This window comes from Panthera onca, chromosome B3 (assembly GCF_046562875.1).
Source record: "Panthera onca isolate mPanOnc1 chromosome B3, mPanOnc1 haplotype 2, whole genome shotgun sequence".
Taxonomy (NCBI): domain Eukaryota; kingdom Metazoa; phylum Chordata; class Mammalia; order Carnivora; family Felidae; genus Panthera; species Panthera onca.
In genome coordinates this window covers 34,568,033-34,587,117 of record NC_138344.1, presented here as the reverse complement: position 1 = coordinate 34,587,117, position 19,085 = coordinate 34,568,033, and the positions used below count along the sequence as shown (strand labels likewise).

The 19,085-nt window shown below is 38.8% G+C and overlaps 1 protein-coding gene across 4 annotated transcripts in view; it reads left to right on the top strand.

Moving 5' to 3' along the window:
• LRRC49 (leucine rich repeat containing 49) overlaps positions 1 to 12,630 on the top strand; it is a 148,543-nt gene extending 135,913 nt beyond the window's left edge. For all 4 annotated transcript variants that reach the window (XM_060618130.3, XM_060618128.3, XM_060618132.3 and 1 more), the window contains 2 exons: positions 3,641 to 3,794; positions 11,950 to 12,630. In XM_060618130.3, the coding sequence (XP_060474113.2) occupies positions 3,641 to 3,794; positions 11,950 to 12,153 (358 nt within the window). In that variant the 3' untranslated portion in view covers positions 12,154 to 12,630. The remainder of the gene's footprint in view (positions 1 to 3,640; positions 3,795 to 11,949) is intronic.
• The last annotated feature ends 6,455 nt before the right edge of the window (positions 12,631 to 19,085 follow it).

The following is a 19,085-nucleotide window of genomic DNA, read 5'->3' as shown; positions in this document are numbered from 1 at the left end:
CAAGAAAGATTAGAAATTAATGAATGAGGCTTTCAACTCAAGAAAGCTAGAAAAACACCAAAGTAAAAAAAAAAAAAAAAAAATGGAGGCAAGAAATTAATAAAGACAAAGCAACTTAAAAAAAAAATAAGAAATTGAAAAAAGAATAATTGACTAGTAAAAGCAAAAGTTGACTCTTTATAAAGACCATTTTCTAAGGAAAATCCAAGAACTCAACCATTAAATTTTTTACAACTGATCAGATTATATACTAAGGAAACCAGATACTGTATCAACATACAAAAATAATTGGTATTTTTTCATTAAAATAATAAATTATTGAAAATAGTATTAGAAAAAGTATCCCATTTATAGAGGCAATAAAAACTATAAAACATCAGGAAATCTACCTGACACAAAATAACTATGAAATAAACAGTGAAATTAGGAATAAAAAAAGTGTCTAAAAAATGGAGAGGTTTACATTGTTAATGAATTCTGAGGCTTAATAAAGATGTCAATTTATTTTAATTAAATCATATAGTTACTAACTTTCCAATCAACAATCCCAGTGTGATTTTCTCAGTAAACAAGGTGATTTTTGTATCTGTTTTTTTAATGTTTATTTATTTATTTTGAGAGAGAGAGAGAGAGCCCATAAGCAGGGGAGCGGCAGAGAGAGAGAGAGAGAGGGAGAGAGAGAATCCCAAGCAGGCTCCACACTGTCAGTGCCAAGCCAGACACGGGACTTAAACTCACCAACCATGAGATCATGCATGACCTCAGTGATAAAACACAAATGTACTAATTGTTCTGGTTAAAAGCCAAAGATCGTCAGATTGAGTAAAAAATGAAGCTCAGTTATATGTTGTTAACAAGAGACACATCTGAAACATAAGGTTACATAAAGTTTGAAAGTAAAAAAGTGAGGAGTGCCTCCGTAGCTCAGTGGGTTAACCATCCTGCTCTTGATTTCTGCTCAGGTCATGATCTCAAAGTTCGTGAGTTTGAGCCCCACCACATAAGGCTCTTCACTGACAGTGTGGAGTCTGCTTGGGATTCTCTGTTTCCCGCTCTCTCTGACCCTGCCCTGCTGGTGCATGTGCGTGCATGCGTGCTCCCTCTCTCTCAAAATAAACAAAATACACTTAAAAATAAATAAATTAATTAAGTAAACATTAAAAAAATAAAATAAAAAAGAGAGAAAAGATAAAAAACATCAATGGTACCAAAATAAAAACAGAACAGCCATTGAGGACTAAATTGACTCAGGTGAAAAGCAATACTAAAAATAAAGAGAATCACTTCAAAATGATAATGAGTTCAATTCATTGCAAATGTTAAGATAAATTTACTAATTTAACATTTATGCACCTATTAGCATAGCCTTAAAAAACATACAAACCAAAAATTGACACAACTGCAGCTCCACAATTACAGGGGGAAGTTTCAATATACTTTTGAGTAATTTTAAAAGGATATAAAATACTTGAGCACCATGAATAACAAATTTGACTTAATGGACATTCAGAGAGCATTGCCCCAACAACTGTAGAACACATGTTCTTTTCAAGTATACATGGAATATTTGTAAAATTGAACAAATACTATCCGTAAGGAAATTATCAACAGATTCCAAAGGATTTATATGTAGACAATGTGTTCTGTTCACAATACAATTAAGCTTTAACTCAATTACTCAGTGTTAACCAGGAAATTCCCATATATCTGGAAATTAAGAAGTCCATTGCTAGGGATCTGGGTGGCTCAGTCAGTTAGGCATCTGACTTTGACTCAGGTCATGATCTCACCGTTCATGAGTTCAAGCCCTGCATCGGGCTCTCTGCTGTCAGTGCAGAGCCTGCTTTGGATCCTCTGTCTCCCTGTCTCTGCCCTTCCCCCACTCACTTTTTATCAAAAATCAATAAACAAACAAACAAGAAAACCTCACATTTCTAAATAACCCACAGGTTAAAGACAGTTTTATAATGGAAACTACCTTGAACTGAAATATAACAAAAATACCACATTTCAAAACTTGTAGAATTGTTACAGTGATGCTAAATGAACATTTTAACCTTTGAAATGGCTATAAAAGAAAAAAATAAAGGCTGAAAATGAATGAGCTAAACATTTATCTAAACAAGTTAGGGGAATAAAAACAGTAAAATAATCCTAAAAGTTAAAAGAAATAATGATATTAATAACAGAATTAATGGAAAATTGATTATTTGAAAAGACTAAGTGATATAAAATATATATTTGCATTGCTTTTGTAATTAAAAAATCAATAAATAAAATGTAGGTAAAGATATACATGTTACTCACTTTCTTCTTTATAAAAGTGAGAATATTATACTACCCAAATATCAAAAAAAAAGGCCCGATTAGGTAAATTGATGAACGTCACAACTGAATTTTATTCATTCATTAAATAGAAAATGCGTATTATATAGCATTGATGAAAACAAGCGCACAAAATTGGATGTTTAATAGGATCTTAACTTTTTATAAAATTTCATAGAAAAAGCCTGCAAAAAAATATATTGAATGTGAACAGTGCTGTACATATATATAGATGTACGAGCTATAGATTTATGGGTACTTTTTATCTATTTCTTTATACTTTTCAAAATGTGTACTCCTTAAAATTTCTAAAATTGCTGTGTTACACTTAAAAAAATTTTTTTTACTGGAGCCACAGTGTGAGCAGGGGAGTGGAGAGAGAGAGAGAGAGAGAGAGACGCAGAATCCGAAGCAGGCTCCAGGCTCTGAGCTGTCAGCACAGAGCCTGACATGGGGCTCAAACCCACAGTGCTGCGAGATCATGACCTGAGCCGAAGTCGGACACTTAACCGACTGAACCACCCAGGCGCCCCAACTGTCTTACACTTTTAAATTGGAAAAAGGAAGAAAAAATTTAAAAGATCTATTCCTCTTCTCCTCCCAATCTTTAGTTCAGTTTGCAATAAAGTAGATGTATCACTTCACTTTAGAGACAGCTTAAGTCTGGCAGAAACCAGAAATCGACTTTCACCAGAGCTGAGTTGCTGTTCTCTATCCAGGCTTATGGGTCTGCCAGTGATGCTATGAGCACTGTGTATGTTCTTCATAATCAAATGAAGTTTCCAGGTTCATTATTTCATATATTTCACTATGCTAACAGTTGGAAGTTTGGGGATTTTGTTTATTTTGTTTCGCCTAAACTTAAACCAATATCCCATGCCATTTTCTAGCTATGAGTAATACTACCAAGCTGCATAATGGAATTAGGAACTATTTGTGTCATTTGTAAGAGATTACTGTATGTTTTATGGAAGATAACGACTTAGAAACTTTGGCCTACTACATCTTCAGTTGCGTTGTTTTGTACTCTGTAATTATTTAAATTTTGTACTGATTTCTTTAAGGTAGAGTTTCTTTAAGGTAGAAATGGTTGAGACATGTTTATGTTGCTGATTGGTAGTTATGAAACAAAAGAATTCGGGTTGAGTAGCTTAATAAGTAGAAAGATTGGGGTATTGAACTAAGTTCAAATAAATAACTCAAACTCATAAAACGAACATTCCTAAGAGCATATGCTTCCCTCTAAAGTCAACAAAAATAGACACATTTTAATAAATCTCACCAGTAACTAAATCTCTTTACTGTCTTTCTACAGAAAGAAGCAATTCCGGTATCTGCTAGAAACCAAAGGGAAAAAACCAGGTCTTGTCAATGAAGAAAATAACGATAGCAAAAGACTTGTAGGAGAAAACACAAACCGTGCTACGCTAAATTATACCACAAGAGAGTTTTATAACGAACGGCTAGAGGTAAAACTACCGTCAATCTTTGGAATCTGGTGCCTGGATATGTCCCACATGGCTTGGGACTTGGCAGTTGTACGTTTCTCCCTTTAATCAGTTAAGATAACGTTTTTTGTTTGTTCTGTAAAGCTATATACAGCTGGAGACAGTAGGCACCAAGGTGTTTGGAGGAAGTAGAGCCCATAGTTCCAGTATCTTTATTTCAGCAGAAAAAAAATGTTCAAAAGAATCTGTATCAAAAACCTAGACCAAAGTGGACCAAAGGTTCTGATCTCTCGGAATTAAGAGAAGGGATAGATAGGCTCCCTGTGAGTACTTAACTAGCCCGTGTCGGATTGGCAGAGGGCACAGCAGAACCTCCGTTCCTGTTCTCTTTGCTTGCGTCCTTGGTGTTTTAATTCTCTTCTTTCATTCTCCTGCACCATTAACTACTGTGTCCTTAGTCGTGTAATATAATTTTAACCTATCTTGTTTCCACTGTAGCTACTTAGCCAGAAAAACTGGAACTAATTCTTTACTTCTTTGTGTTCGGGGGTTTATTGGAGGAATGCCATGTCAGGGTATTGCAGGAGCTACAAAGAAGACAAGTATTCAGTGCCTGTCTTGATGGAACTCCTAAGAAAGCTGAAGGAACAAATCCTTTAAGATGCTGCAGGAGATTTTGAGGGGACTAAAGGGCACGAGAGCAAGACAGAGAGCAGGAAGCACTGATCGAGCATCTTTATGTGCAAGGCACATTTTATATATACATTTTATATATACATGGAAGTGAAATGGCCTGGCAAGTGGTTTTCAGATGTTTTGTTAAGAGCTATGAGACTTTTTATTCAAACCATATTGTAGCCGAAAACCCAGTATGTCAAAACAAAGCAAAAACAGCAGACCAGCTGTTGTTGTCGAGGGAAAGGACACTTCAGAGCTTCAATTGACTGGATCTTCTATTCCTTTCCTTTCCTTTCTCCTCATCTCAGTCCCCTCATGCCCAATCCTGAAGCATCTCTTTGGAACCCATAGGGCTCTAAGGGTTACAGCTTGAAAATACCTTGAAAACTCAATGTAACAATATTTTTATAGCATCCTAAAAGATGTTCGGATTCTGCTTTAAACTCTCCTGACACAAAAAAGATTACTGCTTCATGAGGTGGCTCTTTATCTCTGAGCAACTCCATTGGTAAAGAAATTCTTACCCATGTGAAGCTGAAAGCTGCCACCTAATAACTTTTACTTCATGATCCTAGTACCGCCTTATGTAGAAAAGAGATTGAGTCTCTTTCTCATGAAAACTCTTCAGATACTTGAATACCTTGAAGTCCTCCCTCCCTACAGTCATGCTTTCACTCACTCAAAAATCATGTCACACACTACTTGGGCTGTAGAAGTCACTGTCCTTATCCTCATGGATATCACATTCTTTCTTTTTTTTTAATTTGTTAATGTTTATTTATTTTTGAGAGAAAGAGAGACAGAGTATGTTGGGGGGGAGGGGGGCAGACAGAGGGAGACACAGAATCTGAGCAGGCCCCAGGCTCTGAGCTGTCAGCACAGAGCCTGACACGGGGCTCAAACTCACAAACCATGAGATCATGACCTGAGCCAAAGTCTGACGCTCAACCAACTGAGCCACCCAGGCGCCCCAGGATGTCACATTCTAATGGAAGAAATAGACATCCACAGGGATGATTATAAATCAGTATATCAAGAGAATGGAGGAGGGTTATCTTATCCAGGTCAAGGGAGGCTTTCTTAGAGAAGAAGCTTCCTGATCTCAGTCTTAAATGATAAAATGTAGCTATATGCAGAGGGAAAAGGGCAATTCTGAGAAATAGCACACTATGAATAAAAGGCATTAAAAGTGTAAAAAGACAAGGAGAGAGCCAGGAGCTACGAGCAGTTCACTCTTCAGAAGCACAGTGATTGAGGTAGATGGTGTTAAAAGAAGAGACTACAAAGGGTAGTAAGAGGACTATGTGAAAGGACTGAATTTAATCTTTGCACAAAAGGGGCTTCCTGATGTGGCCAAAAGAGGAGAATGAAAGCCAAACTGGCAGGATTGTGAGTCCTTTTCTTGAAGGCACTTGGTTCCAGGAGTCAAAAATTAACACTAATTTCAACAAAAGACATTTAGAAAAATATTAAAGAGCTGCATGCAAAACAAGAACAATGTCATAGAGAGATCAACCGACTCTATAAAGAATAGACAATTCCAGTGATTTTTAAATTGTTCGAGAGTATTGAAAAAGAAGGAACACTTATGCTGCAGACAGCATAACATTACATCTAAAACCTGCCAGGATTGCGCAGAAAAAGAAAAGCCATACCAGAAATCTAAAAACATTGATGATACAAAAATCCTTTAAAAAAGGAAGGGGAGTGTGCCTGGGTGGTTCAATCAGTTAAGCATCCAACTTTGGCTCAGGTCATGATCTCATGGCTCGGGAGTTCAAGCCCCTCATTGGGCTCTGTGCTGACAGCTCAGAGCCTGGAGCCTGCTTCGGATCTGTGTCTCCCTCTCTCTCTTCCCCTCCCCCGCTAGCGCTCTCTCTCTGTCTCTCTGTCTCTTTCTCTCTCTCAAAAATAAATAAAAACATTAAAAATTTTTTTAAAAAAAGGAGGAGGAGTATCAAGGGGACTATAGCAGAACATTAAATGAGTAACAGAACATACAGCCAAGTGTGGTTTATTCTAGGAATGCAAGGAAGATTAAATATTAATAAATTGATAGATCTAAGGTGAAAAGATTACTTCTGTAGACATTAAAAAGGCATTTCACACAATTGAACATCTATTCTTAATTTTTTTAATCAGCAAATAGGATAAATGGAAATGGATAGCAAACATCCTGCTTGATGGGGAAACTCTAGAAACATTAGCATTAATGGCAGGCAAAATTCTGAGTAAGATGGTCTCCGTGATTCCCATCCCCCTGGTATCCACACTCTGATATCATCCCCTCTCTTTAGTGCAGGTAAACATGTGATTTGCTTCTAACCAATGGAATGTGGCAAGGGTAAAGGGATTTTGCAGATACAATTAAGGTCTCTGATCAGTTGGAAAGGGAGATTATCCCGGGTAAGCCTGACCTAATCAGGCATGTCCTTTAAAAGAGGATTCAGTCTTTCCATAAGAGATTCTACTGCTGGCCTTGAAGAAGTAAGCCACCATGCGAGAGGGTAACATGGCCAAAAACTGCAAGAAGCTTCTAGGAGCTGAGAGCAGCCCCCTGCTGGCAGCCAGCAAGAAAGTGAGGCTTCAGTTCTACAACTGCAAGGCGCTGAATTCTGCCAACAATCACCAAGATTTAGAAGAGGACCCAAGCTTTAGAAAGGAACACAGCCTGGCCAACAGCTTGACTACAGCCTTGTGAAGTCCTGAGCAGAGCACCCGGCTAAGCTGTGCATGGACTCCTCGTGCACAGAAACTGTGAGATGATAGATATGTGCTATTTTAAGCCACCAAATTTGATGTAATTTGCAGTAGAACCCTAATGTACCGTTGAAGTCAGCTTCAAGACAAGGATGGCCAATATCACCATTATTATTTATCAGTACAGACAATGCAAAGAGGCAAGAGAAAGAAATTAGTGGTGACTTGAAAGGAAGGAAGAACCTAAAACATATAAGAGTAAAAGTGGGGAGAACTTACCTTAACAGATACCAAGTACTGTTGTAAAGCTGTAGTAATTATGGCAGTGTCAGAACAGACAAATAGATCTGAGAATACAATCGAGATCCAGAACTATCCCATGTATATGGAATACATATACCCCATGTATATGGGGATATAGATAGGAAGTATTATAGATTAGTACAGACAGTTTAATAAATGCTAGTTAGGAAATTGAGTCTCAAATCAGAACTACATATTGAATCCCTGCTTTACACCATGCAACAAAAATTAACTCTAGATCAAATAAAAACCCAAGTATGAAAAGCAAAACTTTAAAGTTATTATTGAAAAAATAGGTGAAAATCTTTATGACCTTGATCGGGTGGGCTATGATTTTCTAACACCTGCAGGACACAAACAAGAAAAAATGTCATAAACTTGGCAATCAAGGTCATTGTCGTAGGTTTCTAGCAGGAGTGGTTTCAGTGGAGTCATAGAATCAGAGTCTCAAAGTGGTTTAAAGAGTAAATAAACAACCAAGAATTAAAAACAGGGAATGTTGACTCCTGTTTTGAGAAATGTCAAAGGGAGAAGAACTCTGAAGCCATATAATATTTTGTACAGAATACTTGGCCACTTGGAGACCTGGATTTGAGCCCCTGATTCTACCACTTACTACCTGAAAGACCTTGCCCTAGTCCCTTAATCACTCTCTTGACTCACAACCTAGCATGCTTTCACTTATAAAACCTTATATACCCTCCTTTTTACCTTTTGAAAAATATTTAAATCACTGCAGTACAGAGTTCTCAGTCTCTCTCTTTCGTGGGTCCTGAGTTGTTGAGGGAATGAATTGTAGTGAGTGCCTCACAAGTCAGGGTAAGCAAACCCTTCCATTATACATATGACATGTATAATTATACAGATGATGTGTATAATTCTGTTGCCTGGTAGCTGTCCATCCTTCCTCCTAACTTGTTCTAAGAAAGATTTAAGACCAACATAGAATCAGACAGCTGAAAGGAACGAACGATTCCAGTCCTGTTCTTAGACAGATGAGGAAAACTGGAGACTCAGAGGAACTACTCGGGACTGCACAGTGAGTTACTGCCGGAGCTGCCTCTAGAACTCAGACCTCCTGATTACTGACCTTGGACTCTTTCACAGTAAATCATGCTGCTTTCTGAAATCTTTCTGACCACCCCAGCGTAAAGGGCTCTCTCTTCTCCGAACACCGACTATATTTGTTGTCTAAACAATCTCCTTCAGCACTCACTTACGGTTTACTATTTCTCAGTTAGCTTTTCCTATCGTGGGCCCGTCTCTCCAACCAGCCTGCAGGTCCTTCAAGGACTAGATTAGAGTTTTCTCTAAGTAAGTGTTAGTAGATGATACCTAATCCTGAGCAAGCCCCTCAACTTCTGTTGACCTCAGTTTCCCATTTATGGAATGGAGATATAGCTTATATCCTAGTACAAGTACCGTTACAGCTAAAATGGCTCTACAGCAAATCCCATTCTTTGACCTACTTTGTTTCCCAACCATCTTCCTGACAACAAAATCGTAGTCCGGTGAAATAAACAACATTGTTTAGGGTTCATCTCATCAGGATTGAACTTGTATAATACTTGCTTTATGAACCCCACAGGGATATTGTGGGAAAGAAAAAAATAAGTATATGAAAGCATTTGAGAATGGAAAAAGCATTATTCAAAGAGCAATAACTCCTTGACGGGTCAGGGCAAGAGAGGTATCTCTAATGTGCTTTTAACAGGATCATTCTGGACAGGCAGAGTGAGCCGCCCTGGCAGACCCCTGATGAGTATAGAGCACACTTCATGGAGATGCGAGTAATTGGCTTGGAGCAGAGAAGAAATGATGAAGTAAAACTGCCTTCAAACAGTTACTAAATTAAGGGTTATTATGGCAGAGACAATTCTGTAGCAACATGTCTATAAAGAAGTAATGGAAAGGAGCTACAGCAAGAAATTTTAAAACCAAAAACTGCACTATGCCAATTATGAAAAGTTTAATTTGTATTTTGTATAAATTATTTAACAAAGTATGTCATATAAAAATTCTTTAAATTTTTGTTATCCCTACATTACCATGGTAACTTTCCAGTCTTACTGCTAGAACTTTTCTTCCTTAAAAGACTCAAAATTGTGTTTCAAGAAACTTAGCAACGTGTAAAAGAGGCATTCACTAAATACGCTGCGGGCCTTCTCCTCGTGTAAATGTATTGCACGTTGTAAAATATTGCTCGTTTCGGCTAGTGATCGACCTCCAGCGATTCACACTTGTCTTTCTCCTTGGTAGTCCCTACGTAGCCCAGATTTACTGAGTGTTAAAAGGGAACAGCTCAATGCTGTTCTCATCAGCAAGCTAACTTAGTGCAGGTGACTGAGTCCCAGACCATATTTCAGAGTTAGAGAAAGTTAGGTTCCTCGGAGAAGTAGCCAGCTGGAACCATGTGTTATTTATCGCCCATCACAATCTGTACATATTTTTACGAGAGGTCAACTCGTGACCGGTTGTTTTTAGCATAGGAACTAAATCGGGTCAGTATGCTGACCCCTGAATGGTGAGTGATTATTTAGAGAACTCTTACATGTCATAAGAAAATTTCTAAAATATGTCTTTGTCAGGGAAAGTTAGCGACAATTGTGATTCATCATTAACTTATGTGAATTAATCAAGAATCTAAAACATCTTTGGTTGTTTTAAAAATTGTAAACATTTGGAAAAGGAAGAGAAATAGAACAAGGGAGGAAAAAGCACTTGTCATCTCACAACCCAAAGGCAATCTTAATGATACTGGAGTATATTTTCTTCCAAAAATTTTCCGTATACTTTTTCTGACGTTTTCTTGAAAATTTCGAACATACAGCGACGTTGAAAGCATTTTACAGTAAACACCCCTACCCCCAACCTAGATTCTGTCGTTAACATTGTACTACAGTGCACGTGCTTGTCTCACACCTGTACATTTCCTCATCCTCTCTTTACCACCAATACACCTTATAGTGTTTCATTCATTTCAGAGTAAGTGCAGACATTAGCATGCTTCTTCCTAAATATTTCAGCATACATATCATTTAGAGTTCAGTATTTTACATAGTTTCTTCTTCTGAGGTGAAACTTACACACGACGATACACAAACCTTAGATGTACGCTTGCTAAGTTTTGACAAATACATACACATGTATAACGCAACATCTTTCAAACCTCAAAATTTAATTTTGTTTTTTCCATTTAACATTGTAATGTATTTTCCTTGTTATTACAAGTCCTTAGAAGTATAATTTTAATGACAATATCTGTTAATATACATTTTTTAATGTTTATTTATTTTTGAGAGAGAGGGAAAGAACAAGCAGGGGAGGGGACAGAGAGAGAAAGAGAGGGAGACACAGAATCGGAAGCAGGCTCCGGACTCTGAGCTGTCAGCATAGAGCCCGACAGGGGGTTCGAACTCAGAAACCATGAAGTCATGACCTGAGCTGAAGACAGACGCTTAACCGACTGAGCTACCCAGGCACCCCTGTTGATACTTTAAATTTAACTCTTTAATTCATCTTGAAATTATTTTAGTATGTTTATGAGTTGGAGGTTTGAGTAGATTCTTTTCCAAGAAGCTAAGCCCATTGTCTCGTTGACATTTATTATTTCTTTTCTCTTTCACTGATGTGAATTGCTTTCCTATAATTCTGACTGTCTGATCTGTTCCAGTAATTTTTCCATATGTATTGTGGCACTTTCCATCATAATGCCTCGATACTCCTCACAAGTATTAATAGCCAAAATAAATGTTGAATTCTTATATTGAAGAAAATGGGTTTGTTTCAGCCTCTGTTGTGAAATTGGGGCCCAGTGCCTGAGTAGCCTCGGGCCCAAAGCTTCTCTATAGTGTTTTGGACCCAGGTTTTTCATTTGCAGGCTTCCAGACCCAGAAGTTGAGTGGGAGCACTGTTTCTCTCAAGGCCAAGTTCTGGGTCCCTGGCTTGTATATATCTCCTCTTCCTGCTTGTACACGTTCTCCCAACTTTGTCCAAGTGGTCTAGGCTAATAAATCAGTGTAGTACCACTACACAATTTCTTAAAATACAGACTAAATTCAGCATATGGGTATTTCAAGTATGTATATGGATATTAACTAACCTCATACCAATTAAGATTGTCAGTATCAGTGCCATGATACATTTAGCAACACAAGCCATGAACCTCTGTATTCATCTGTCTTATGTGAACTAACCTGTCTTAACTGAGAAAGGAGAAAGTCTACCAACAGAGTAATCGCTGTTACCATCTGAGTGATTCCGATCAAAACCCACTTCCAACAGAGCTGCCCACCAGAGGTAGGAGTGGACTGGGAAGTAGAGAACTCCCTACTGCTGGCTTTTCTCAAGCAGGACTTTATGTCAAGAGTGTCTAGGAAAGCACTCCTGCTCCGAAGGACGAGGCTCAGAACAGATCATTTCAAGTTAGTCTGGTTCAGCCCCTTGTTCCTTGGCTCCTGGGTTATGACTCAATGCACCATTTTTTTTTTAACAGGAAATAAAGGAAAAAAAGAAATTCTGCAAGATGTATATGGAGGACCTTGTGAAGGAAGCCACGGACATCAACATGAAGAACGAGGCTCTGCAGAAGCTCTGGCCGCAGATGTTCATCGAGCTTGTTAGGGACGCAGTCATAGAAATCCGCAATAAAAACTCCTATATGAAGCTTTGCCTACAACAGATAACTGACCAAAAATAGAAATGGCTTGTAGTTCCAGTTGATTTTAGCAGCTCTGTGTTTTTGAAGGTTGAAAATAAGTAGGTTAAACATGTTAAAACGACACTGTCCCGCAAACTACAAAGACTAGCATCAAAGCATTATTGCCTACTGTTCTCGTAGCTAAAGGTTAGGAAGGAAGGAAGGAAGGAGAGGGAGAGAGCAAAAGAGGATTAGCTTCCTGTGTAAGCTGACAAAGCCACCTTTGGGAAGTAGGCAGTCTCTAGAGATAGCTGGGCCTTGAGTTGGCACTGCGTCTGCGGTTTTTGCTTCGACCGGTGCCCCTGCTCTAGCCCAGGGCACGCAGCGTGCTCGCTCCTGCTTCGGCATCGGTTGCTTCTACCTACCCGCAGCTGATAGTTTCCAGTTATTTGCCTTTTTATTTTATGTCATGATTTCAAAGCCAAAAATATGTTCTTTTTTATGAGCGGAGAATAAACTTATTAATAAATTAGTAAAAAAAAAAATCGTCTGTTTGCGTCCTTCCTCCAGTCAGAATTGTCATATTTATTTTATGTTCCTTTTGAGCTGAGTAGGAGCCCTTCTCTTCACTTATGTAGGAGGAGGCGCCATTCTTCCAGGGATGCGTCCTCAGGGCACCACCGGGACTCGTGGGCTCACTGTGGACAGAAAATATGAAAATGAGTACAACGGGGGCAGGAAGAAAATGCTCTGTCTGAAGGAATCCCAAGCCAATGTAAAATGCAGTGACAAATCAGTAAGTCTGCTTCTCTGAAAGGTGTTTCTTTCTGTTGCTAGCCACTCTGGGGGCTCTTTTTTTTTCTGGTAGGCATGTGTACCTGTACCTCAGAAGTATTAGAAATTCATGGGTGAAAGGTTCTAATTTTTCTGATTCCATTTGAAGTTCTAACAGGTAACTAAGACGTAAGCAGGGGTTTGCCCGAGTTCATGCTGGTGAGGAGGGTGTCGTGAGCCCATTACCATAGCTGGAGATCATACAACTTCAGCAAAACAACCTTACAGGTCAATAAATTGGAATTCTCCAGTTTGCTCAGATTTTGCCTGGCAGGACCACCAGGATGTGGGAAAACAGCGGAAGTTACAGGATGACAGAGATACAGATGTATTCCAGAGTACATACAGAAATGCTTGGAAGGAAGCTAGGTAAGTTGTTTGTGCAGTTCTGAGAAACACCCACCTCCTTAAGAGCTCGCCCAAGAGGCAGTGGTCAAGGTTAGATGGTTAGCATAACATTTCAGAACGTGACCTTGTGAGTCATGCTGTCCTGGGTTTGTATCTTGGTGCTCAAGCTACCAGTTTCCATGCCTATGATCTATCTGAACCACGCCTTTCTCATAATACTACCCAGCTTATAACAGTGTCGTGAGGAGCAAATGAGATGAAGCATTCAAAGCATGTATCATAATACCTGGCACACAGTGAACACCAGTAAATGAAGCTATTCTTCTAGAAACAGACTGAACCACAGAATTGGTGCTCCTGGACGGGAACAACTATTAGGGTTTCTTGATGCTCCTGCAGTCTCTCAAAATTAAAATCTGAACCATCTCTCATCTGGCTGGTAAAGGGTGATTTCTCTCGGGGGAGGGGGGGGGTCTATCTTGTTTGATATGGAAATGAGATCCCACCTAGCGGGTGATGTTGAGAAGAGAAACAAAGATGTCTTGTTCACGGGCTTTTAGTAAGTAGGGAAGGCCAGAGCTTGTGACACCTTGGGCATGTGGGGAGCTTGCTCACTCGAGGTTTTGCAGGTGAATGGCCTGGCTGTTTAATAAGTCATCTGTCTGGCTTCCTGAATGCTGCCTCTTCTCCCCTGGCCCTCCCATCCCTGATGCTAAAGGCATCTGACCCTCATATTCACATGCATTCTTGGCCCTCCCCGGTTATTCTGGGAATTTAAGAACCTTGGGTCAGCACTCAGTGGCTTGGCAGCAAGCCTGCAGGCACAGGAGCTCTACCCAGACCTTCTGCTTCAGGCCTAGTCATAGTCTTTCTGTCTTGTTCCTGAAACCACATCTTTTCATGGCCCAGCTTTAGTCGCTTGGTCTCTCATCCCGTTGTACCTGAGCTCTGTCTTGTCTGCCCCCACTATCCACACTGATTGATTTCTATTTCTTGAATCCTTATTTTGCCTGGTCCCAAACTCCCAATGGCTGTGTCCTCCCGTGTAATTCTTATCCCCTCCAGCTCAACACCCCCCCCGCCAATCCATTTTGCTTACTGGAGTTCTTAGGTGTAGATAATCCCCAGATGAAAGGACAAGAGGACCCGAGTCTACTGGGTCTGGAATCCAGAGACGGTCTTATGTTGTTAGTGGTGATCCCTGGAACGAGTTGTCCTCTCTACGTGGGGCTTTCCAGGGTCTGTAGGAAAGGAGGAAATGCACACCCCACAGTCTGAGGCTATCTAGGCTAGTGTGTGCCGAAGGGTTCCTTTTTTCCAAAAGCATTCTCAAGCGGAAACAACTTTGTGGTTGCCTCAGAAGCAAAAAATGGCTAGTATCCCCCCATTCGGAGAGATACTGTCCCCCATGTTCTGGCTCAGCAGTTAAGTGGTTAAATGTGCTGCTAGATGTGGGGATGGTTGGTAGGTGTACCGTTGGATCTGAGGCTAGTTAACCGTGCTACCGTCCGAGGATGGTGCTGGTATCAGCCTCCCCCTTCCCGAGCTTCCCTCCACTGAAGGCCTGGCATGTGAGACCACAAAGCCTTACCCTGATCCTCATCTATTCCCGGCCAGGGCAGGGAATCCACCGGGATTCAGGTACTCCACTGACTAACAATAATCATAACAACAACTCAGATCGATTAAGATCTCGTGTTATTCTAAGCTCTTTACATGCATTATCTCATTTAATCTCCCAACAGTCATATACATGTGATAATTATCCCATGAACATCTGAAAACTGAGGCACAGAGAGGTTGAAAACCTCACCTAAGGTATTTCAGCCAACCAATAATAGATAGGACCCGCTTTCATAACCACTGGTCGTTGTAAGGATCTGGCATCTGAACCAAATAAATGAAAGAATGAAAAGAAAGGAAGGAAAGGAAGAAAAGAAGGGAGGGAAGGAGGATGGGAGCCAGGGAGGACAAAAGAACAAAAATGAAAGGAGAACCTGACTAGTCAGCGAGGCAAAATGCAAAACAATACAGAAAGACTGCTTAGGAAAATACTAAGTTTAAATCTCGAAGAACAAAGGTTAGTTTTTGTAACCTTTTCTGGGTCAGCTATAGATGCTGGGTGCTATTGCCAAGAAGTTCAGAGCCAAGTTTGAAATTTGATCACAGCAACCGTGGTTAACCAGTATGGGTGAAATATTTGTTATCTTTGATCCTGATTTTCTAGTTATGTTTATGTTTTCCTGGCTCAATGTCTGTGTCTTTTGTTGCAAGCTACCTTAAATCCTTTGTGGAAAGAGAGTAAGGGTATATAAATGAGCTAAAGTATACTCAAAGCTCAAAAGAATACATGACTCCTATATTTCTTGGGCAATGGGATAGTTTGCACTTTCTCTTCAGGAGACAATGAAACTATGTATCTATCCGTTACCCAGTCTCTGGAAGCTTGAGTTGGAAAGTTGACTTCTTCCCTTTCTTTATCTTGAAATATTTCAACATATAGACATGCATGTAGAGTAGTAGTATCTCAAATAAATACCCTGTATCCACCACCAATCGTAACATGTCAATATTTTTCCACACTTGCTTTAGATTTTAAAAATAAAGCTTCACAGGGTGCCTGGATGCTCAGTTGGTTAAGCGTCCGACTTCGGCTCAGGTCATGATCTCACGGCTTGTGAGTTCCAGCCCCACGTCGGGCTCTGTGCTGACAGCTCAGAGCCTGGAGCCTCTTCAGATTCTGTGTCTTTTCGTCGGGCTCTGTGCTGACAGCTCAGAGCCTGGAGCCTCTTCAGATTCTGTGTCTTTCTCTGACTCTCTCTGCCCCTCCCCGTTCACACTCTGTCTCTGTCTCTGAAAAATAAATAAACATAAAAAAAAATTTTTTTAATAAAAATAAAAATAAAGCTTCACAAGTAAAGATAGAGCCTCTGTGTACTTCATTCCTTCCCCAGAGGTAACCACTATTCTGAATTGTATGCTCATTATTCATTCATGTTTTCATAGCATTTGTATTTGTGCATTTATGCATAGGGAGTTTATTGAATTTTTTTATTTTCAAATTTTATACAAATGGTATCACGCAGTGTATATTTTTCTGTGCCTTCTTTTTCCCCCCATTCAGTTTTCTGTTTCTGAGTAAAGGTACTCAGAAACATAAGTGATGGGAGCAATCCTACTTTATTTTATCCCTTTTTTTTTTTACTGCTGTTTGCTATTCAGTTGTATGTCCCATATGGGGTTTATATATCCATTTTCCTATTGGTGAGTATTGACTGATTTCTAGTTTATAACTATTACATACAATGCCGTTTTGAATATACTTGAATATATATGCTTTGAATATACTTTGAATATATGTGTGAGTTTAGGAAGTACACAATTACTAGTGGAATTTCTGGGTCATATACACACAGTCAACTATATTAAATATTGCCAAATTGCTCTCTGAAGTGATTTGTATCAGCTGGCATTCCCATAGCAGAGAATACAACTTCCAGTTCTTCCACATACAACAATGACAATTAGATTTTCATATTTGCAATCTGATTATATTATGCAAAGGGTGTGTCTGCCCAGAAGAGACTGTTCTAGGGCCTTTTTAAAAGATGAATTTTCTATACAGTGGAATGCACTTAAGTGTATAATTTGATTAATTTTGAAAGTATGTTCAACATCTCGATTAAGATATAAAACATTTTAATTGTTTCAGGAAAATTCTTCGAATCAGTCCTTGCCTCTCCCCATGAACAACTATTTTTCTAATTTCTTTCACCATTGATTAATTTTGTTTGTTCTAGAACTTCTATACATGTAACAATAGAGTACGTACACTTTTTTGTGCCAGGCTGTTTTTACCCAACATAGCGTTTTTAAGAATCACCCATATAGTTTCACATGTTCATAATTGATGATTTTTTATAGCATAGTATGAAGATACTATGATGTGTTTATGCGTTCTATTGGGTTGTCTCTAACTTAGGGCTCTTATGAATAAAGACATGGTTACACGAGACTTTTTGTTCAGTGGCCATGAACAGTTTTAAAGTTAACTTTATAAGGAGCTGCTATACGTTTTTACAAAGCAGTTGTATTTTATACTCCCTCCAGCAACGCATAGAGAGTTCCAACCGGTCCACACATTTGCTAACATTTGTTATTGTGAAGCTTTTTTGTTTTTTTAATTTTTAGGTGTTTAGTGTGGCTTTTTAGCCACCTTTATTTATCTATTTAATTTTATTTTTCCTGATGTCTACTGATGTTGATCACATTTGTATGGGCTTTTTGGTCATTTATACATATTCTTTTGTGGAATAAATGTTCAGGTCCGGTACCCATCTTTAAAATTTGAATTGTGGGGCACCTGGGTGGCTCGGTCGGTTAAGCGTCCGACTTCGGCTCAGGTCATGATCTCACGGTCCGTGAGTTCGAGCCCCGCATCGGGCTCTGTGCTGACAGCTCAGAGCCTGGAGCCTGTTTCAGATTCTGTGTCTCCCTCTCTCTCTGCCCCTCCCGTGTTCATGCTCTGTCTCTCTCGGTCTCAAAAATAAATAAACGTTAAAAAAAAAAAATTAAAATTTGAATTGTCTTTTCATTATTGAATTCTATGAATTATTTATATGCTCTAGACATACTGCATTTTTTATGAACTATGATAAAGTTCAATTCATCAACTCTTTTATGGCAAGTGCTTTTTAATGTTCTTTCTAAAATGGTTTTCTTGCCCCGAGTTTGCAAAGATATTCTCCTCTGCTTTTTTTCTAGAAGCTTTATAGTTTTAGTTATTCAGAAATGTGATCCTTCTTGAATTAATTTTTGGGAATGCTGTGAAGCAGTGGTCAAACTTCATTTTCTTTGGTGCAAAGAGTGCCTTTCTTCCATCGAATTGCCTTGACAATTATTTTTGAAAATCAACTGACCTAAATATATATGAGTCTCTTCCTAAACTTACTATTCGTTTCTATTTTCTATTTTTACATAAATACCACACTGTCATGATTACTGTGGCTCTGTAGTGAGTCTTGAAATCAGGTGATATAACTCAAACTTTGTCCTTTTACAGATTGTTTTAGGAGCACCTGGGTGGCTCAGTCATTTAAGCATCCAACTTTGGCTCAAGTCATGATCTCACAGTTCATGGCTTCCAGCCCCATGTTGGGCTCTGTGCTGACAGCTCAGAGTCTGGAGCCTGCTTCCGATCCTGTGTCTCCCTTTCTCTCTGCCCCATCCCTGCGCTCTCTCTCTCTCTCTCAAAAATAAGTAACCTTAAAAAAAAATCTTAAAAAAACAAATTGTTTTAGCTAGTCTTGGTGGTTGCATTTCCATATAAATTTTAGAATTAGCTTGTCAATTTCTCTAAAGAAAGAGACTTGGGATTACTATTGGGATTGTATTGAATCAATAAATGAACTGTGGGAGATGGACATCTTCATAATATTAAATCTTATTCATATACAAGATATTTCTTTATTTATCATTTTTTTTTCAGCAAGATTGTTTAGGTTTCAGTTTAAATTTTATTCTGAAATAAATTTATTCGTAAGCATTTCATTTTAAAAATATTTTAAAGGTATTTTAAATTTTCATTTCTAATTATTTTGCTAACATATAGTAATACAATTTATTTTTATTTACAGTCGATCCTCATTATTCGTAGATTCTGTATTTGCAAATTTACCTCCTTGCTAAAGTTTATTTGTAACCCCGAAATCAATACTCACAGTATTTTCATGTTCATTCACAGACATGAGCAGAGTGATGAAAAATTTGAGCCATCCAACATGAGCACATGTTTCCAGCTAATGTCAAGG